Here is a 22,735-nt window from a genome sequence, read left to right as displayed (position 1 = left end):
AGGTTTACACACACATGTATTTCACTAGACACTGGCAAGGCATCCTTGGGATCGTCTCTGACAGGAAAGGGCGATTGTGGCCAGGCAGCCTGAGAGCTGATGAGAGACTGAGACAGAGGCTGCAGTGTAGTGCAGGGCTCAGCACTGCATCTTCTACCCATGTCATGTAAACCACGGGGGGGAGGAAGGAGAGTGCATCTATTCACAGCCACTAAGAGAGTCAGTGAGACAAAAGGCATCAGTAAAAAAAGTTAATGTGCCTGGCAGGAGCCCAAAACCGCTGCAGCAGTGGGGACGAGGCAGTGTCTCTAAGACACCACCTCTTCTGGTCATTATGGAAATATTTGGCTTGAGTCGCAACCTGACAGCCTTGCTGACACTTGAGGGACGACAAAACGGTGGGGAGCAGGGCAACTTCCCCCTCCTCCCTCCCTTTCTCCATCGGCTGTTTCCAAATTCTTTGGGATTAGCTAGCGACAGCAGGAAAAGGCACTGGCCTCACTGCTCAGCACTTAGCAGGCTGAAGTGAGGTGACGTGCCTCAGCGCGGAGGACAACGGCTTCATTCACTGGGGCAACACCAAACCAGAATTACAAGTGTGCAAGAATAAACAAGGCTGGAGTTAATCTAAAGTTGTTTTACACTCTGTTTTATTAAAGTCAATGCACTTCCGTTCCTCTGTGCAGAGCCTAGTTCTGCTTAATTACCATGACTCAGGGAGAATTTTAATAGCGTGGAGTGCGCGGCGCACATGGAGGCATTCTCCTGACCTCTAGAGGTCTGTTAAAAGAAGAGGAGCATCTGCTCCCTGTAGATGTTCCCGGAAGAAATGAGGCAGCCCACAAAACTTCTTCTCCAGAAGGTTTCCAGGTGCCATTCCCAAGTGGTTGTTCACCCAGTCCTCCCGCTTCACTTCTTCAGCAGGAGGCTGAGCACTCTTGGGCCACAGGGTTCATGTGGCCAGCACCTTCTGCAGCACCCTCACTACTTGCTGACAAGTTGTTTGGCACAGACATGGGATGCTGCCATGGACAAGAGATTGGCCAGGCTTTTCATACTGCACAGCAGCATTTAAGCAGGTGTGGTTGATGTGCAGAGACACTTTGCTCCCAGCTTGGCTGCTGCACTTGGATCCCGGACCCTGGAAACACCGTAAGGGCCTTTGCCATCTCTCTGCCTCCTGCAGCTCCTAGCACGGGGGTCTCTGGAACAGTGGTACTGCTCAGACACATTTGGCTTCTAACACACATGGAAGATACATCTCTGCTTTTATTATATTAGGACAACTCTTGTGCAGTTCATTGACCAGGGCAGAATTTTCCCACTAAACTGAATTCTCCCTATCTTAAAACATTCAGAATGAAACAGCTAGAAAGTTATAGCCAAAATATTGGTGTCTTATTAGGAAAAAATGCTGATTTAAGAAGATTTTTTTTCCTTTGCAATAGACTGTACCATTGGTTAGCCTGAGTAAGCACCGTTCAGCTGCTGTTGTGGCAGAGCATTGGTACAGAATGTAGCATGGGTGTACATGGGCACATTCACAGACACATATATGTAAAACAGTATTCTTTGCCCTGTGTCCTGAGGATGCTCTGAATGCTGAAGACCCCACAGCATGGCCAGTATATGCTGCTGTCAGGACTTAGCACAGTGTCAGGTTTTTGTCATGACTACAAATGCTGGATTTTTAACCTAAATATGCACATATATTGTTTTTTATTAATAAGTTTTGAAGCAGTATTATACAAACTATTATAATGGGAACACCTATTTTACCTCTTTTTTGTCCCTTTCTGTGAGCCAACCTTTTATGAAAATTTCCATATTGTGTGCAACAAGCTGCACACTAAAATAAGCAGAACAGGGACACACACCACACCTAATGAATTAGTTTGGGCTAAGAAGCTCAGTTTCTAAGGACTCAAGCTACTTGTCTTTTGAGCATCATAATAGAGACACAGGGAACTCTTATGTGTTAGTGAAGACTTTAAAATATGTGAATATTTAAAACCTAGGAAGACAGGAAGAAGCTTTTTGTCTAAAGCATAGTTTCCTGCTGGAAAATATGTCTAGGTAGTCTGAGGAAGGGTGTCCAGAAACGCATGAGAGAAAACCTTGTTCTGCACTAGGAATTCTCTCCACAAACAGCATGGAAGTGGAAGGATGACATGGTGCTTTTAATCATGCATCAATATTAATAATAATCATCACTGGTAATCACTGGAGTCCTTGCAGTCTGTAATGCTACAACACACGTTCATCCTTCTCCATGAGCCTCACAAAGCAGTGACAGAGTTGTGAGCCTCTTGCATCATACAGTTAGTTCCATTTGGATTCAGGACAATCCCCTATTTGCAGCAGCAAAGTCTAAGACATGAGAAGTTCAGGCAATGTGAAGTGTGAGATGCAGTGATGTGATCTCGTACTTTAGGGATACTGAGAACATGTGTGGGTTCTCAGTCTGTGACGGATTCTCAGGAACTGGGATATGTGTTTGAAGGCAATTTTAGGAGAAATCAAATTTTTCTCCACTTGGGGATTAAAGAAACTGTTCTGACTGATGCCTGGGCTAAATTCACTCTTGCCACCATGACTAATCTGTTGGTCAGTTTAGCCCAGGTTTCCAGAGGTTTGCTATGTATTGACACTGCTGCTTTCCTTACATTGGATTTCCTATGCTGTCGTTGAGATATAACCAGCTCAGAAACACGCACAGCCTGACCCAACCTGTTGAACACACTGTAAAAATTCTGATCAGACAGAAATAAGATCCATGCTCTACAGCTCAAGAGAAATGAATGGCAACAGAGAGCTCTGGCAAAAGGCATCCGTAACTGTCCCTTCTCAAGGCAAAGGCCTAATGTAGGAAAAGGAGAATTGTCTCTGGCTCCTTGGTCTCAACATACCATTCCTTAGGTCTGTCTGGATGAAACCTCATACTAGAGGTATTCAGGAAACTGGGGATTATATTTAGGAAAGGATGAACTCACATAGTACCATCTGGGCTAGTGGCATCTCACTCTGCCTGGTGTATACATACGGAGTCATTCCCAAAAGATGTATTTACAAAACTTACACAAACACACATTTTTCCATTCAGAACTGAAGCAACACATCTGGGAAGGATGCTGAAGCTGGCAAACAGGCAAACATGAGCAGTGACCCATTCGCTTGCTGCCCTGCAAGTCACAGCCTTGTTCACACAGGGCTGCTCTTGAACCCGTTGTACAGCCCAAGTGCTGTTGAAGCCAGAGGAAGAGCTGTACTGTTGGGGGCTGGCTGGCTGGAAATGTAGAGCCCCCTTAGAGCCCTGGAGCTGCATGTCTGTCCTGTGGTCACTCCCTCATCTTCTCTCTCGCCTTCCACCCACGAGAGGGACTCCTGGATCTCTTGGTCTAGCTCTGAGAAGTCCTCTTCGCAGTCAGAGATAGTGTCAGTATTGTAATCGATCTCTTCCACACAAGCAGGTTCATCATCAGACTCCAGGCTGCTGTTGCTGCACCTTCTGCAGAAAAATCACAAGAGAGACTGGACGTCACCAAAAGAGGGAGCGTTCTCAGGGATAAGAGCAAGCAACAGGGAAATGCGTTTTCTAGGTTCAATCTTGGCTCTGTTAATAAGGGATGAGATGGCACTAAGCAAGCTCCTGTATGTCTTTGTGTCTGTTTCATCATCTGTAAAATGAAGACTGATACTTACCAACCTCACAGGAGTAAAATCATTATTATTCTTATCACTATTACTGCTATTGCTTATACAGAAGCAGAGTGCTTTACATACAGACAACACCGTTCTTGCCTTGAGGCACTTACAAGGTTACAGAAGCTGAAATATAGCAGAGAAGAAGGTATTCGCTTTCCAGAAGGTTGCTGGTTTAATCATCATCCACCTCGCTGTAGTTCCACATTTAGTGTAAGACCTAATTAATCCAGGTGGTTGAAGTGCTTTGGCATCTTTTCCTCCTGTTCTGTGCAAGCTCAGAGCACTGCTAACAAGAGGCAGCATGAACAAAAAACAAAGGCTCTTGGATCTTCAAGCACGCTGGCTCAAAAGAGGGCAGAAGCACCAGGAGTGGTTGTATTTGGGGAAAAGCATGGAAAGGCTGAGACAGCGTGACTTGCTGAAGAAGGGCCAAATTCAGAGGCAAGCCTGAGTGGCTGAGGAAAGACTCTAAGTGGATATCACAGTCACATTGTCTGGTTCGCAGAAAGGTAGGTTACCCCAGCTTGGCCTCTCGCCATTGGGTAATTTTTTGAGACCAGAAAGAAGCCAGTCAGTGCTGCCTGGGTGAGAGTCTGGATGAATCAGGGGGACAGACAGTGTGTTTGTCGCCTCCAGGTCAGTGTTTTCAATCAGACTCAAAGCAGGGGAATGTACTGCTTTGGGGGACTGGGAAAGGAATAATAATATCCCACCTCTGGGCCAGAGTTTCTAATTTGTCCCGACCTGGGAAAAATAAATGGCTTGGCAGATGGAGCATACACAGCTTTAATGTGTGGTCTGCTCATTTACATGTCAGTAACCGGAATAATCTTCCAGCTCTCAGCTGTTTCACAGCAGTGTCAGCATCTGAGGTTTCAGAACATACCAAAGGTGTAAAGTATTGCTTTTGGATGTATTGATCCCTCCTCTCCTGCACTCCAAAAAAGGAGTAAGATTTTCCTAGCTCAGACTCCAGATCTTAACTGTATACAGACTATTCTGTAAGCAGAAACAAGCAGTGTTAACCCACTTCTTCTCTTGCTGATCTCTGGGTTAGTTTACTTCAAAGGCTGGTTTTAAAAGATTTTCTGAAAGCTTAATAGAGCTGTACAGCTTAAAAATAAATAAAAGAATAATTATGCACTTTTACAGTTTCTGGCTCTACTTAGTCTGCTCAGAAATCTGGGTCAGGAAGAACTCATACTAAAAATGAGGATGTGACATGAAACAAAACAAACAAACTAGGACAATCCTCCCAGCACAAACAGCAACAGCAGTGGTCCCAACTGAGTCTGACCAGTGGGTTTGATTTCTTCTTTTATTTTTCATATGCAGGTATGGCATGAGTTACCTTGATACTGAGTACCTATGATAAGGTTCAAAGCTGACTAAACTCAGGGGAACCAGAGTTTTCATTTATAAGTTCTGCTCTTGCAACTTTGCAATCAAAAAGATCCAAAGCATACCTACTTTCAATATTGCACTTGCACATTTTGAAGGAGCTGCTAATGCCATTGGGACAGAACATAGATGTTACTCAGCTCACTAATATTCTACAGGTGGAACAGTTTGCAACCTAGGAACTATAGGTCAAATATTTGCATCAATGGGATAACAATAAAAAAAAAGAAGTCCCTATTATTACTTAAATCTGGGAAGCCAAATAACAGGATCTTCTAAATTTTTCAATAACTTAAATGATTTTAGGACTTTATTCATGAGAAAAAGGGGAAAATTACTTCTACCACACAAACACTTTGCTATGGAAGGGAAATCTGGAAGACAACAAACGAGAATGAAGGACAAAAAGCATAAAAAACTGCCATTTCTTTACATTGAAGAATGAAGGGACAGTCTTTAGGAAGCAAGTATTTATGCATAAAACCTTTGTAATGGATATCAAAACTCTCCCTTGTTGCCTGCATACACAGGACACACTAAGGCTATGACAACTCAACAGTGGGGAGATACACTGCAGGGAGAGGTTCCCCACAAGTGAGGATGTGCTTAGACCCTGTTTAGAGGTCAGGGAAAAAGCCTTTCCTCCTAATTTGTTCTGATCTTTGCTCCTTTTCTGTGACAGTGAATGAGCAAGCCAGTTAGTACTGACCATAGTAGTGGTTTCTCCAGCACCTAGACTATTGCTTTCTTTTCCAAAAGAGTATTGGTGTTTTTTTGTTTGTTCATTTGTTTTTAATCTGTTTTTTAAAAGCTGCAAAAGAATTCACCTGCCCTCCTCACCCCCACCCTCCTCAAAAAAAAAAAAAAAAAAAAAAAAGAGAAAGAAAGAAACAAACAAAAAAAAACAACCCAGGGGATATGAAACAGATTTACCAAAGAATAATGATGTTGTCTTACAGAAGGTAAACAAAGAGGAAAACCAATGACACTACATTAGAGAACACTCCAAGACAAATATAGTCTATGAATACCACTGAACGTGAATGCAGTACTGAAGAGGTGGGGGGAAGGCAAGTAATACACCTACAGCCAACAGTCCCCCAGCTATCACAATAAAACATGTGGTTGATCTTCAAAACCTATGGCCTCGTAGCCCTCATCTATTCCAGTCGATGGGAGCCACAACAGCAATTTGCAACTTCATGATGTGATAAATAGAATTTCTTTGTTTTGATTTTTAATTTGCATATTTATTCAGATATGACTTAATCTTAATTAGTTCTCCATTTCTACATGGGTGTGGTTTTTTGTTTGCTTGGTTTTGGAAAGCTAGCAAGTTTTGGTACCTTGTAAAATAATTCTGGGCTTTTTTCCTGACTTAACATGAGGAGGAGAAGGGAGTCCAGTCCCTCCTTACATGTCAGCATAACTGGAACTTTGTGGTATGAATAGAAACCACTTCTTTTAGGTGCCTACTGCCAACCTCTCATTCTGAGTCAGCCCACCTGTTAGGTCACAGCTGGACAGAAACCTTGCAAGTCAGAAACCTTCCTGCTGAGCCACACTTCAGAAAAGACCGGCTGTAGTTGTGGTTGATAAACTATAGCTACATGCTGTACATAAAGATGAGTGGTGACCTCTCTTCCATACATAATTCTCCTTCACTTTTACATACACTTCCAGGGCATGGAGAGAACTAGAGCTTTCCTAAGTAATTTCTCCAGATTTTTCACTTCCGTTTTGCTCTCGTGGCAGGTCACTCACTCTCTGTGTGTTCTGCTGGCTGCCTCAAAATAGACCATGTTTTATTTTTTTCTGCTGGAAAGAATGGATGCTGACAACTGTCCCTCTTAGGGAGTCTGTGACTATTGTTCAGGGTTTCTGCTTGTCCTTCACTTGACAGACCTCACAGTTGCAGTGCATTAAAGAAGGAAGTGGAGCATTTTCTTTTTTTCCCATATTGCTCCTCTCGCTGTTTTGAAATTTGCTGCAGCCTTTCCAGAGCAAAACTAGAAGGGGGGGAAGGGGGTGGTTAAATGCTTCACACAAGAAGGAGGAAAAAGCTGAGTCTGGGGACCACTGCTGGTCATGGATGTACCAATTATTCTCTCTGAAGAATGTATCAACAAACAAGCAAATATGTCCTCAGCTTCTCTCTGCAGTGAAAAATAACACCCCAGTAGCTGCATAATCACCCTGTCTGTAACCCTACTTTCTCCTTGCCTTAAATCTTCTCTCCATCATGGTATGTCCCAATCCCTTGGAAGCTGCCCAAATCAGGGATGTGGCTGTGTATAATGAGCCAAGCACATCTTTAATACAGTTCATAGACTAAATAAGGCAGAAAATGGCTTTATTGAAATTTTTCAAGGGATCAGACATTTTTGTGAGAGAAGAAAAAACAGAAAAAAGATTCATGTCTGATCTAAACAGGTCAAGTTCTCAGTAGTTACAGCATTCACCTGAAAGAAGGATGCCCTTTTTCCCCAAGCAGGAACTGAAGACCCCAGAAAGTTCCCTGACCATAGTTATCACTTGTGCAGAAGGGGAATTGCTCATTCTTTTCCAAAGAAGTTTTACCTATTGTATGAACAGTTATGTATATGTGCTGGCAAGTAAAGTGTCCTGCAGTTTTTAAAGATACACTGCCATCTCTGCAGTGAATTGGGATTGCCTTGCCCTTCTGGGTTTTTTTTGACATTAAAATTCCACCTACATCACCAAATCTAAAAGAGTGTGTGATCTTGCACAGTTTTGCTTTTGAGGAAACCATATGTTTTATTAAAAGCAGGAGCACTGCTTCTGAAGGCTTGTAATGAATCTAAAATGAACCTTAAGCAGACGCATTTGCAGTAATCCCAGAGTACAATTCTGCCTTTAATTGCTTCATAAAGTAGTATTTTAGGACATAGATGAAACAACTATGATGCTTTCAGGTAATTACACCTGTAAGAAACACACTGCAGCAACAAGATGCCAACAAGGAAGGGCTTTAGTTTGCCCTTTGTGTCTGGATTCTGTTGCTACAAGGTGTGCTGCACACCTTGTAATGACTTTCTAATTTCATCTCTGCAATTCAGCAGCTCCCCAGACAGCAGCCTGGCACCCCTCCTGCCTGAGGAATGCCAGACAAAGCTCTATTTAGTCCCTGACCTGGCCAAGGGAGGGGATCAGTTATGTACTGATGCAAGATGACTCCAGCTGAAAGAACTATTGCATTCACCTTCTTTGTTTCTACACAGTAAACACTAATGATATGAACTTTGTAGATTCCCATGGGATTCCTCTTCCCAAAGACTCTTTGCCAAGGACTTTTGCATCTTTCAGCATCTCCTGAGAAAATACGTGCTAAGCCCAAGGCGATGCCAGGTGCCCTGGCTTTCAGCCCACCATGGCCCATCCTTTCACCAACAATACGAACATAATTAAACACACCCTTGAATTCTGTTTGCTGTGGCTGAGAGATATTTGGTCTTGTTTTGAGTGTAGGTTGGTTTTTTCCTTTTTTATTTCCTGATGCAAATAGCCAAGAGAAAGGTATAATTCATTGCTAAGGCTCTAACTAATTAGTTTTCCAGGAGTTCCCAGGCTAATTGTAGGCTGCAATATTTATAATTGATTTGGCCAGATTAGAAACGGGTGTGTGGTGCACCAGTTAGATAAGTAAGGAGTAAATGGGGTTTTATATAGAGAGAAGGGAAGACAACTTGTAAATAAAAGGAGAGTATGAAGAGGAAGAAATAGGCTGACTCCTGGCCAATACTGTCCCCTAATGTTCATTCAGGCTTGCAACAATTTAGCCCTGGACAGCATTTTACTTGCATCTGGCATAAAAGGTTAGTCTTCTCAAGAATGACTGTTTCAGTCTCCTTAGTGGTGGGAAGATGCCTTATGCTGCTGTAAGAGCAGAGCAGGGCAGGTGTTGGGTACACACTCCTCATTACGTGTGGTTGGGAAATGGAAAAGCCTTGAAGAACTTCACTTAATTGAACTGCACCACGTCGTTGGGACAGCTTTGATCTTTCTGTGAAAGTTTGCATAGAGGACAAGAAGACATTTTTCTCCCATTTGAAGGGTACTTGACATTACCTGACATTCCTGGATTCCAGACAGTTCAAATCCAGGTGTGTTACTAATGCTAACCAATAAAATGCAGGTGAGATGATCTTTAGACTTGCAGGATGGAAAAGCTGTTGAGAAGCCAGAGGCTGTGGATTCAGTCTTATGAACAGTCATTAATTTCTTCCTAATGGAGAACCAATCTATATATCAGCACAGAGACAACATTGCATCTTTAGCACTCTTATAGCTGTAGGCTTGTAAGCATTAATAAAACCCACTGACTTGAATAGACACAAATCAGCCACAAAATGAAGCTATGGCAGTTGCTGCAGACCCCAAACACTTCTTCTATTACCCTTCAACAGTTCTTAGGTTTTGTCTCTTTTTTTTCTTTAAATACATTTACATTTCAGCACAGGAAAGCACCATCCTATGGGTACTTTAGGAAAGATTTGTGAACTGGCATATTCGCTTCAGTTTGTGATGACACTCTTACCTGGCTTGGACAAAACATTAATGAGCCTGTAAATCTGCTCCTTACAAGGACAACATGACCAGAGCAGCTGTTCCTCTTCACCACTGACAAGCTAAACCAGGGTACTGAGTAAAATTTCCACTTACTATAGTGAGAAGTTAGTTACACGTGAACCTAAGCATGGACATAAGCGTAGAAAACTCTGACTTTATCCCCACAGACACACCACACAACCTGCTCAATTCAGCCACACCAAACAAGTTCAGCCACTCTGCACAAGTTGAGGGAATAGCTAATTCACCAAAAACTGGCATCCAGCACCAGCTTTGGTGTTACTGCCTCAGCAATATGAGATATCGCTGTAGAAAACTTGGGACAACTGCTTATATCTGTACAGCACTGTGTTCTTGAGATTTGGGCTGATATATGGGACACTAGAGCTCAAGCCCTGGGACACAAATTTTAAGTAAGTTGAAGACCTTTAAAAGAAGTATATATGATATATTTGTGTGATATATTCAGGCACTGTTGGGAAACTAAGCCTGGTTTAGAGCATCTTGGGAAAGCATAGGCCAAATCTTGGGTTTTAGATCCATATTACACTACAAGTTGGTGTTTACTTAAGGGAACAATATCACATAGCATCAGCTCTGGATCACTAGGCAGGCAGCCTAACCTGTGTTTACTGTTGAAATCAATTAGAGGTTCTTATCTAATGAGTACCTGTTAGACACCTCATTGGTATATTTTTCTACCTTTGGCCTGATGCTTCAGTTTCATGTTGAACAGAAATTTATGGCCAGCTTCAGTGAAGCAACCAGCAGTAGATGGTTTGAAATCAGGTCCATTGTGATCCTGTTATATTCATTAAGAATGAGGTATAAACACAGGAAATAAAAGATGAGCGATGTAAAATAAAGAGAATAATATCCATCCATCAGTCAGCACTATCAGTGGATTGGATTTAGTCAGAGTTTAAGAATCAGAGCAAATGCTCCGAAAAAGTGTAATATTTTGGCCTTCTACAGCTTAAGCTTCCTGTGGAAATATGAGCAGTCAAGCCCCCTTGTATGGGGAGGTATTTACTGAGACTACCAGAACTCATTAAGATACTGAATAATGAAAGAGTTGCTGAAAATATGATTTTGAAAGCATTTGGGAGTTTTTCTCACAATGTCTATACCTCAAGCAATTTCTTCTCAAAACGATAACCATGTTACTGATGATATTTAGCAGTCCAGCCCAAGTAACACAGGAAGATTATTGGAATCTTTGTAATTGCTTTTAGGTGCTTGCAGTAGTTGAGATATTGGCATGTGTGGGGTAAAGAAATGTGGAAAGATTTTGACTTAGATGCTAAAAAATTGTAGTGCTGAGGATAAAGAAGGTAAAGACAGGCAGGTTCTCCTGGGTTCTTGTTTCCCTTGGTGCTCTTTCTTATAATTCCACTGACTTTATCCATCTGTTTTATATTATTAATTTCAAATGTCCGAGTTTCATATGTATATATCCCTTAGTTCTCCCTGACCAACTTAAAGGATTTTAGATTTTGAAAGTAAAATGTTTGAAGATGGCCAAGACAAGTCTAGTCCGTAGTTACATATGTGGTTTATGTATTTTTTAGGTCAGAGAATTACTCATGCAAATATTTGTTTGCATGGCAGATGACAGAAATATGCTTAATTACTTGACTGAACTGATAAGTGCTGTAAATGACTAAATTCCCATCACTGTATCCCTTGGAGGAAAAAAAAACCTCTTGGTTGCTACTAGCTTTTCTTCATGAAAATATTTAGCTGTTATCCACTCTGATGTTTCAGTGAATCTATGACAGATGTGTATATGTATGTGTATATAAACATGTAAATGTGTCAAAACAAGCACATAAAGTAGATCACCATCACTTATATATCTTTCCTTAAAGGCACATGAATAATAGATACATGTATACACTCAGACACCCACACACAGACATACACACACAGTTATATAGTTTGCTCTGTATCCAGAGCACAGTTTTCATTACGAGACACAGGAGGTCTCAGGAGATAATCCTAAAGCTACCTGAGAGATAACCATAGGTGATCACTGAACCTTGATGGTATTGCATTCAAGTGGAACTAACCTCAGGGAAAGAGCTGGCTGTGACCAGAGCAAGCCAGTACTTTTACTCCAGTCTTCAGGTGAGTGTTGCTAAAGCAGAAGGTCACTTGCAGGGGAAATTAGACCATCTGGGTAGGACTTGAGATATATTAGGATGGCCAAGAGGCAGGTAGAAATAGTTATCTAAAATATCCTGTTATCATCAGCTATTCAAGAGCTTAAAGCAAGACTCTGTGGCAAAAGATCTTGGATTCTCAGTAAGGAAATCAGGACATATTCCTATTCCACATGAACCTGACTCATTCTTGTACCTCTTAAAGCATTTTAGAAACCCCTGTGCATAGATCTTCTTCTTTCCCAATCATGTGCTTCAAATGGGTAAACAACAACTGGGACTAAAAGTATTCAGCTCTGGTAAAGAGAACGATTCTTGTTCTGGAGCACCTAGAGAGGGGAAAGGCTGTGGCACCACAAGGGGGTTCAACAGCTGTTTTACCACTGAGTGCTGCTTTTAAGGAAAGGCTTAAGGCAAATCTCAGCTTAAGGGTCACAGAAAACAGTTTCTGGAGTACACTGAATACAGTTAAGGACAACATGATAGCAAAGCGCTGAAACCTAAGAGGTTCCAGGCTTGTTTAGTCAATATTATAGTTAGGAAAGAGAAAGAGACAGACAGATAGACAAAGAGTGATGCAGAGAAAGAGAGACTCTGTGTAGGTACCCATGAAAGGCAACAAAGGCAAGGTCAGATAAATTTATTTTGCCTTTAAAGCAACTTGAAGCGAGGTTTATAGCAGAAACATCTGATGAAGTATGTGTGGTCATAAATAACCAATAATAGATCCAGCTTTAAACTTCAGCTTCTGCCCTCATCCTAAATCTCTTCTCTGACATAATGAGATTCAGATAAAACAAATCTGAACACTTGTGTTCAATATATTTCAAAACATTCTGATCAATTATGTTTTTAACACCATATGGAACAAAATCCAAAACCTTGCTTAACCTCACTCATTACACAGCTGATTTGCATATGCTTTGGACTCCATTAAGGACAACAAAAAATGTCAGCTACTGCATATAAAAGTGGCAACCCTTGCTAATTCCCTTGCCAAAGCCCTGCCAGATGTTTCATGAAGAATAGCAAATATTTCATTATGTTCTCTCTGCCTCCTAAAATTTATCTGTCAGGAACTGCAAGGATGAACAAGAAAAACAACAAGCATGGAGAGCTGACAAAAACATGAAGCATCACCTTCATCCTATTTCAGAGCTCAAATAGGGTTTTAAAGGGATTCTTCGTGCCAGAAGGATGTTCCAGCCAGGAACATATGACTCCCAGTAAGCAGAGGAAAGAGGAAAAACAACAACCATTTGCTCTGATCTGAGGAGACAGCATTGCCTTGCAAAAAGAACAGAGTAAAGCACATAGAAAAGTTACCATTGCTGTTTGTTGTACAATAGATCTCCAAATTTTTTTTTCTGTGTTCTTGTTGTAGGTATTTAATAAGGTTTCCCTGTATAACAGGGAGATACAGTTTTCAAATGAATCCATTTGTAGCTTGTAGCATCTATCAACTCCCACCAGAGAGCAATTTTTAAAATCGTTGTTAACATGAGTATTTTCTGAATATTTTATAAAAGTCAATGTTCAAATGCCTGCCAAAATATTCTATGTGTTTTACCTGAAAGTTGCAATTACATTTTCTTTTTCTGTATGTGAATATGCTTGTATATTTATATATGCTTATATAAATTCTTAAGAGAATACTAACATGCCACACAGAAGCAAGCATATTCTGAGTGAAAGCTGAAGCAACATAAACTGACAAAAGTATTCATTTCATTAAAGGAAGACATGTATTTGGATGGATGGGGCAAATTATAGCAGTGTAGAGCAGTGAAACAATCACTTTACAGAGAACCACCCTGAGCATTTAACGTCACCCTCCGATTTACAACTAAAAATGATAAAAGGTCAGTTCTCATGTGCAGAGGAAGTGACTGAAAAGATATGTCAGGCTGTACATCAAGGGAAAATTGAATTATGAGGTTTAAGCACCTGGGTTTGAAAGATACAGGTTCTGTATTCTGCGGGCTTACAGTCACTGTGAGCAAACTGCTTTTCTCTCTTTGCCCAAATTGCCCAATAACAGGGACACAGAAGGCTCCATCCCTCTACCTGGCTGGGTGGCAGAGCCCAGGTGTGTCTGAAGCCTTCCATCACTTCTCTAGTCTCAATGAGTGTGCAGAGCTGTTTAATTGCCTCTTCTATGTAAGTGCCTTTCTCTCCACTGAAAGCAGTGAGAAAATAGGTGCTTAATAACATTGGTGGGTTTGGTCCAAAAACACTTCTCAGCAAACCAAGAAAGAAAATAGCAAGTTTCCAGATTCATTAGGGACAGAAGTCACTTTTCATGGTTCTGCCAGACAGGAATGAAGAGTTTAGCTGAGGAATGACGAGGATGTAGGACTCCTGCTGACATCAGGAGGATGGAGAGGTGCTAAGTAATACTAAGGATTTAGTGGCCAGATCATATTTCAACAAGAAATGTTCTAATTCTTGCAGTACTGAAAACAACTGAAGTCACAAAAGTGAAGGAGAGATTATTCAGACGGGAAAGAAACTGCCACAATCTGTCAGATTTTCTGTATCCATTTTGGCCTCTGATTTTAAACTGTCCAGCTATCCTGGCTGGGAAATCCAGCTCCAAGAAACAAAGGGTGAGGACTTGTGCATGCTCATTCGACTGGACCTGAAAACCTCATTAGTCATGAAATCTTGTATTTCCGGGCATTTGCCTTTGTATTCATCTTTTCTTAGCTCCTCATTCTGTTTCTGCTTCAGGAAGCTGCTTACTGCACCAAAATTAAGTGACATCTGCTCTTCTCATGGTGGATTCTGTCTTCCAGGAACTGAAACATCATGAAAAGACCAGATAGGGAGGTGTTTTGGCTCATAAATTGTCCCCCGAGGCATAGAAAGAGCCCACAAAAATTATATTTGCCAGTGTACAAATCCAACTGCTAGAATGTACAAACACATTTCACAGAGGGGGGGCATTTGGGAAGGTTATGTTCATGAATACATACAGTGTTCTTGATTGATGTGTACTGTGATATTATCTCTTTTCTTGTTCCTTCTCCACCAAACCATGATGGCATCATTTTCTCTACAGACCTTTCTGTTGCACCAGCTGTAGGTAGGTACCCCCACAATAACAATTCCAGTGCCAGTAACACGCAACGCTTTAAAAAGCCCCTGTATGCTGCTGAGGGACACAGCCTCTGGGAATGATGGAGATGATAGAATGGAGGAGCAGCTGCAGCCAAGACAGACTGCTGCTGACTTTACTCTGAGTTTGCCAGGCTGGACTTTCTCCTTTTCTGCACAGCCAACCTGCAGATAAACTGTGTCAGATTTAATGGAGCATGATACAGGCAATTCAGTATCAAGGAGGGGGGAAAAAAAAGCATTTCTAAGTCAAGATGGGTTATCAGCTCAGCTCAAAAAGCAGCCTATCAAAAAACACTGCCAAGGCGACTTCAGAAATCTATAATTTAGGTGTTACCTTAAGCCTAAAACTTTGTTCGAAAACTTCATACTTCTCCACAAGCAGACTAGCAAAGCCCAGGAGGATCAGACCAGCTATCAGTTGAGATGACAAAGTAATACACTTAGTGTATATCAAGTACTGTGCCCATGAAAGGTACAGGAAAGATGGCAACATTATACAGTTTCATCCTGCAAGGAATCAAAGCTGTTATTACACAGCAGTTTTCCAAGGGCTATTACACTCCATTGCTTACCCACCAATCAGCTCACCTTGCTGGGCCTCCCAACAATATGAATCACTTTTAAATAACAATGTATTTACTTTACATACAAGCTTTGCAGCCTGAAAAACCTCATACTGCTTTCCGAAAAGGGAAGCAGCCTGATGATTTATCAGGAACAGGGCTGCTGATGTGCATGGAGCTGTACTGGCGTGTCCCAGCTGAACAGCTGAACTCCCGAGCAGCATCATTCACCACTAATTTTGCAGCTATTTCTGAGACATGGAATGACACTACTCTAAATCTTGTAATTTTTAGTACAGAAAGCAAAGCCAGTGAGCAACCGGTGCAAAAATTTTAAGGAATGACAGATAAGAGAAATATGTGTCAAAACTTGGACAAGGTGTAAGGCCTAGATCCCTAATTCTTGATACTCAGAGTATTTCTTGGTTTGCTACTGAATAAGATTTGGTGGGCAAGGACAATCATTTCATGGAATCATAAAATGATTTGGGTTGGAAGGGACATTAAAAATAATCCCATTCTAACTCTCCTGTCACAGTCAGGGACAACTTCCACTAGATCAGGTTGCACAAAGCCCCATCCAACCTGGCCTTGAATACTTCCAAGGATGGAAATCATTATTCAGTGGTAAGTGCAACTGCAGTGAGAGTCTGTGGAACTTTTCCTGTCAGCCTTACACATTTACTCCATAGATGGGCACCATGGCACTCCTGGAAGGGTTATGCCTGCTTGTATGGTTCTGGGAAAGCACAGGGCTTGGGAAGTGGCAGAACAAGGCCAGAGAGGCTGTATACACTGATTCAGAGTATCCTTTAGGCAGACTTTTTCAGCCATGCTCCTAGAAAGAGGTCTCAGGGAAAACCAGCACAAAGCCTGCAGGTTGTCTTTCTCTGACACGTACATATTTACTGCAATTGTCTCCTGTGAGCTTAGGAGCAAAAAAGCTCAGAATTAATACACTCACACAATTAGGGTTGTATTAACCTCAGCTGATAAGAGTGAATTCAATAAGCAAAATGTATAAATTATATATCCAAAGATCTGAGAAGATGTAGGAGACCAACCAAGTGCCACAAACCAATAGCTCTAGCTTCAAAGAGATGCTTCCTTCCACTTCCTCATGCTGTTCTAGGCATTCCCCATGCAAGAGAAGTCCATGAGGAGACAGTCTAGAAAAAAGAAAATTTCCTGAGCTGTCCACTTCCTTGCTGCTTTCAAAATCTGTCCCCTAAGAAACTTGGCATATCCTTGTCCCAGACTACTCCCTATAGCCAGGAAATGCCTAATAATTCACTTTTTACAGAGGGTCTCCTTTGAGATGGATTAACTTAACACCCCTTAAACTCAGGCCTTTCAGTTTCCTCTGTTGGAGACTTTGGATTCAGATATCTTTGCTGTACTGGAAAATATCCACTGATAACATGCAATTATTATTACAAGATATATCCTTAGAGATAGAAACTGGCTGCTAGGAAAGACTGAAATGAAAGGGAGAGGAGAAAACCAAAATACTATTCTCACTTACCCTGGCAGGGTTTTAATCACCTTCCCAGCATGTCATACCCAAGAGCCCTTAGACAACCTCCTGAACAATACTCAATTGACACCTATCATGTAAAGCACTCGATTTTCTCACAATAACATTAAGCATCATTACTGGAAATGGATGATACAGTTCAAAGCTAATTTCAGATTTAATTTGGTGTTCGAAACCATTAAATATACATATAATTGCCTCTTCCCATGAACCAATATTTGGGCCCTAAAAAAAAAAGAGAGTTTGTGGAGTTCTTTCTGTGAGACTTTGCAAGCATGCTCAGACTAAATGATTTATAAAACATGTACCTAGTATAATACCTGTGATAGCAAGAATTGAAATCATACAGTCTATGGCTAGGGCTGTTTTAAAGTAATAACTGTAGGGGGGAGGAGGTGCTGTAGCAGAACAGAGGGTTGTGCTCATCTTGCTATTGTTGTGGACCTCCATGTTCAAGTCATGGGAGAAATGAACTGAGAAAACCAACTGTGGCATATTCCAGAATGGCTTTGGGGTGTGTCATAAACCCTCGGACGGTCCAGAGCACAGGAGGACTGTGCTGCAAAAGGAGCATCAGCAGTGGCTTGCAGGTTGACTACCATCCCTGAGAAAAAACTTGTCTTCTCCAAGGGCAGTGTGGTAGCACGTGCTAAGCAGAGACTGATAGCCTCAAAATGAGCATCCCTGGCATGGGGCTGAGCAACCAACAAAAGGAGAGATCCTGCCAAAGCACAGATTAGAAAATTAATTATGGAGGTGAACAAAACATCAGTCAGTACAGAATTTCAGTGGGAATATTGAAAACCTCGGTCTAGACCACAGCAAGGAAATGAAGTCTCTGTAAAGCTCAGGAGAGGCCTGAGGGTAAGACAGGACAGACAGAGTGAGGGTGGAAAAATATAAAGTATAAAAGTACATTCACTCAGATGACCTGAACTCCAGCAGTCCTCAGGACTGCCGACCACAGGAACCACAACAGCATTTGCCTCCATGGAAAGGCTCTCAATTTGACCAGCACCTGCCAGGTATAGGGGCAAGCCTGACAGCCTCAGCAGGAATAGGTGTCCATGTAGATGACAACTCTTGTCCAAAGTCTGTTACAGGAGAACAGGATGTTCCGAACTGCTGCCAGGACACTCAGTAGCAGGACTTTTGAATGCTCGCCAAGGTCTGTAAGGCAGCTGAGGGTACCTGGGGCTACCTACAGGGGCTTGTGGGGCAGTAACAGCTACATGGGACAGGCAGGCACATAAGGTCAGGTTTGGACCAGTACAATACAGTGGTGGAAATCATTTTGAAATGTGTCATCCCTTGGTAAGCCTGGATACAAAATGGGAAGCTCGTATCCAGATTGTGGCCTAATTCCAATTCTGAAATCCAAACATTATATTTTCCCATTTCTTTATCCAGTGTTGCTTCAGCACTTAATTATCTACCTGCTAGTCTGGCCTTTTCTGCCACGCTAGTGCCAGGCCATCAGTGATGTGTCTATCAGGATGAAATGAGCTTTGAACCGGGTGATAAATTGTTTTTGCTGCAGCTGCTAACATGTCGTAAATGTTTAAACAGTATAATCGCACACATATCTAGTAGCTGCTTGGTTATGTTTATTTTGGATGAGGTGCTATGAAGTTTCTTAGATGTATGTGTCAAATATTCATAGATGGCAGGCTACTGAAATATTTTTCTGTAGCATTTATTTATAGACTTTATTTATCAACAGAATCAATCTTTATGTTCTTAGCTGCAGCATTACTTGTTGCCTTACCCATTTTTTCCAGACAGTGCCTGTCTATCTAACAATATCCCTCTTCCTGCAACATCTATTCACAGTGTGTCTGTACAAGGTATCTTCCCATGTGTACTCATAGCATCCATCTCTTTAATTTCAACTATATATCCACTCCATCTAATGCTCATCATCTATCTGAAGCACTTGCTCTATCTCTCCACACCATCTTTTTATCTAGTCAATGGTATCTGTCTCTCCTCAGTGACTCTCTCTCCCTTTCTCTCAGTCACACAAAGCACCAGAGTAATTATGGATTTTGGACCAAAACCAGTTTCCTTTTTTTCTTTTTTTTCCCCCAAATCGGGCTCACAAATCACTGATTAATATATTTGTTTTGATGCAAAGGCTAGATGTGAGAAATGAACTCTGGAAGGGTACAAGTGCCTTTGGGTCAAAGACTCTTTCCCAGGCTTATTTGCTTTCCTGCTGTGTGCAAACAGTTCACTGCTGTGAGAGCTGCTGTTATCTGAGAAACTCATCTTCATAAAAAGATGCTGCAGTGACTACTGCCTCCCTAGTCTCTTCCCTCTTTCCTTTTCCCATTTCCTTTTTTCCTCCCATATTTCCTCTTTTCCCTCTACCAACACTTCACATCTGTTACTCTAAGTTTGTCCCTTCCCTTCTTTTGCCCACTTGGCATTCTGAGGATGACAAGTGAAAGTCCCTCCCTATTAAAAATTCACTGACAAATAAATATTAAAGCAGGGGGGAAAATCCATTTGGCTCTGTGTGATTTACCATAATCTGCAACACAAGACCCAGCACAACAGGTTAAAGAGGTTTCACAGGCTATTTACCCACTTCACAGGGGTATGAAGGACTCAGTGACCCTCAGATCTTAGAGACCTCATGATGGGGAGCAATTTCCTCCCCACCATCAGTCTGAATAAGATGGAGAGGGACAGGTTCTCAGAGCAGAAGAGGAAGGATGCAAAACCTAAAATTTCTTCTTGCTTTTTTGTTTCCTACTTATTTCTCATCCAGATGAATTGTGACAAGAACAGTGCAAAAGATGGTCAGGTCACCTGGAAGTGATCAGAGAGGCTGTTAAAATGTCAGGAGCTTCTAAAAGAGGGGAGAGAAGAGGAGAGGGGAAAAAAAAAGAAAGGAAAGAAAAAAAAGAAGGAAGAAGCAAAGCAGAGCAAACTATGATAGGAAAGGAAGGAGGGGAAAACTTCCATGTCTCTGGTTTTGGTTCCCTGTGTGAAGACCCCAGCAGTTCATAATTTTTCTTCAAGCAGGACCAGTATGGTTCAATTGCAGAATAAAATATGCGGTAATTAATGAATAGCTTCACAGTGTTATGGGTAGATTTAACTCTCTCCCTTGTTTGGACTTGCTGGAAAAGACTGAGACAGATGCAAAGTACAGCAACATGAATTAACTGGTATTGACACGGAAGGAGTAAATATTTTCACTGAATTTGGCAAATTGCTGCATATATTTCCCCTCCTACCACAGTCTGCCATGTCTATGTAGGCTACCAGCTACAACTACTAGTTTGTGCCTCAGTTTCTTCATGATGAAAGATGGGAATAACTGTGATAGGAGTGGCTATCAGCCACGTGATGAATAACACTTAGGGAGGAAGGTGGGAGGCAACAAAGCAGCCTCTGAATGGGTATGTAGAGGAATAGCCCATAATTCCCCTTTCCTATATTGGTTGGGATTACGTAACAGGTTTTTAAACATGCAACATCCATGAAGAAGACAAGTGCTATGAGTGGGGAAAACTTCCATGCAGAAGCAAGCCATGAACATATCAACAGATCAGCAAGAGAGGTCTGATGTCAGTGTTTGTCTCCTAAAGAGGCAAGCTACTGCCGTGGCCAGACTCATGGCAAGGAGCAGAGGAAGAAGCAGCAGTGGAAGAGGGAAAATGGAGAATGATGAGATCGGGGGTCAATTGCTCAAGAGGTTTTACCCAAATGTCTCTCCTCATGTTCACCTAGATCATGGAGTGAAGACACAGTATGTACTGATTGGAACAGGATGTGGAGACACTCCAAAGGTAGATCAGAAAGAACAATCCATCTTCTCTGACTTGTCTAATTTACTCATTGTGAGCAGATGGGTTATGAGGTCTGCCATCAGTGATGAATTATATTCATGATAAGTCATTCCCAGCTAATGAGGATCCATTATCATTAGCTGCTAAGGAAGAGTAACGGCTTGCCAAGATAGAGTGGGGGTTTCACAGTTTCCAGGGAGAAAATTCTGGGCTGGTAGCCACCTGGCAATTGAATTTTCAGGAAACTGAAAACTTTCCAAGATGGATACCTTCTGCTTGCTTCAAGCCTTGGCTTTTAATTTTCTTGGGCAAGTTCAGGAGAGGGAATGTAAGAGGAGCTGGAGGAGGAGGAGGAAGCAAAGGAAAATAGTAGTAACCATGTCTGATAAGACTGTGATTAAATCAAGGTCTCACTCTAATTACACTGCATTTAAATAAACTTTGCCTAGTAAGTAATTGTAATTAAACTGCAATTAAACATGTATTTATATCACCATTTCCTCCCCTGCACAGCTGCCTGTTTCCACCTCCTGTTGTTGCTGTCTACCTGCCAAAACCTCTGAATTATCACAAGGGACTTTACATTTCTTTGGACTTCCTGGAGGAGATGTTGTGGGGGGCAAGGTCTGAGACTCCCCCCATGCTCCTCCAGCAATCAGCTAAAAGGAGCTTCTGTTTCCAAGATGTATTGGAAGAGGTGCATCTGATGCTGTGATAAACTAAACCAGAGGAAAATGTGAGGGGCAGAGACATGAAGGAAAGTGGGTGCCTGTTTTCCTCTCAGATGAACTTGAAAAGGGACATATTTCCCCCCTTTTGAAATTTCTTCACATTTGGGCTAGAAATAAAGCTATCCTCCTTGCCTTCTTTAGAGCACTTTTGATACAAGTATATTTTCTAAAGCCTCAAATCTCTGTTTACTGCATCAAGTTTGTGCATTGTTATACATGACATTGAGGAAAAGAGCTCACTTACCTACACAGTAGTTCCTGCAGGTTAGTGTCCAGAGCTGGAAATACAACTCCTGAGCTCTGTTTTCAGTTTTTTAGGAGTATACACTAACTCCGTGTCTCTGTTTCCTTTATTTGCTGCTCTAAGCCACCTAAACATAACAACTCTACAGATGGTCTTTAGAGTTTACTGCAGTTCTGAACAATTGGGTTACAAAAGTCTGTCATGGAAAAACAGGAGGTTCTAGCTATTTAAAGTGAAAGCTAATTTCTGTTAGGAATCTGAAGGTGGTAAGGAAAGGAAAAGAATGCAGGGAGAAACAAAACAAAAGAAGAAATAAACAGTTAAAGGGAGAGTGATAAAAATGAGGAGGTGAACGCATATCACAGAGCAAAGAACGCCTGTGGCTAACAAAAACAAACTGGTTTCTCTGCCCTACCTCCCTCCTCACCAGAGATGATGGAAAACATCTCCATTTGTACCTCTGCTCGCACAAAGCTCTAATTAAGGGATTGGAGAAATACCACCGTCACCCTCATCTGTTTGTGTTCAGTTGCTGAAAGGACACTATGCATCTCCCTGACAGGTAGTCATTGCAGCTCCATATGAGCACCCCTCCTCCCTCCAGAGTACTGAGCCCTCTGTTAAATACCTCCAATGAAATCCTCAATACATTTCTGTTACTCGAGGGAGGTGAGCCATGAAGTTCTTACTGTGGGAAATCACTGCTGGGAGTGATGGAGGAGAGACTGCATCTGATGGAGGAGAGACTGCATCTGATGGAGGAGAGACTGCATGCTAGACATGTTGCTTTAAAAGATACATAGCAAATGGGAGAATCCCTATGTACAAATGTGGGGTGTCCAGGAGTACATACGGGCACACAATAATAATAAT

General features: G+C 41.8%; 1 protein-coding gene across 1 annotated transcript in view; it reads right to left on the bottom strand.

Annotated features, from left to right (window-relative positions):
• Positions 1 to 676: 676 nt before the first annotated feature.
• AGBL1 (ATP/GTP binding protein like 1) overlaps positions 677 to 22,735 on the bottom strand; it is a 248,895-nt gene continuing 226,836 nt past the window's right edge. Inside the window, exon 21 of the mRNA XM_027644667.1 lies at positions 677 to 3,508. Coding sequence (XP_027500468.1) covers positions 3,202 to 3,508 — 307 coding nt within the window. The 3' untranslated portion in view covers positions 677 to 3,201. The remainder of the gene's footprint in view (positions 3,509 to 22,735) is intronic.

The sequence above is a fragment of the Corapipo altera genome, unplaced genomic scaffold (genome assembly GCF_003945725.1).
Source record: "Corapipo altera isolate COAL_440 unplaced genomic scaffold, ASM394572v1 50, whole genome shotgun sequence".
NCBI classification, from domain to species: Eukaryota; Metazoa; Chordata; class Aves; order Passeriformes; family Pipridae; genus Corapipo; species Corapipo altera.
Note: the sequence above shows the minus strand (reverse complement) of the source record. Positions and strands in the feature narration are given on the sequence as shown.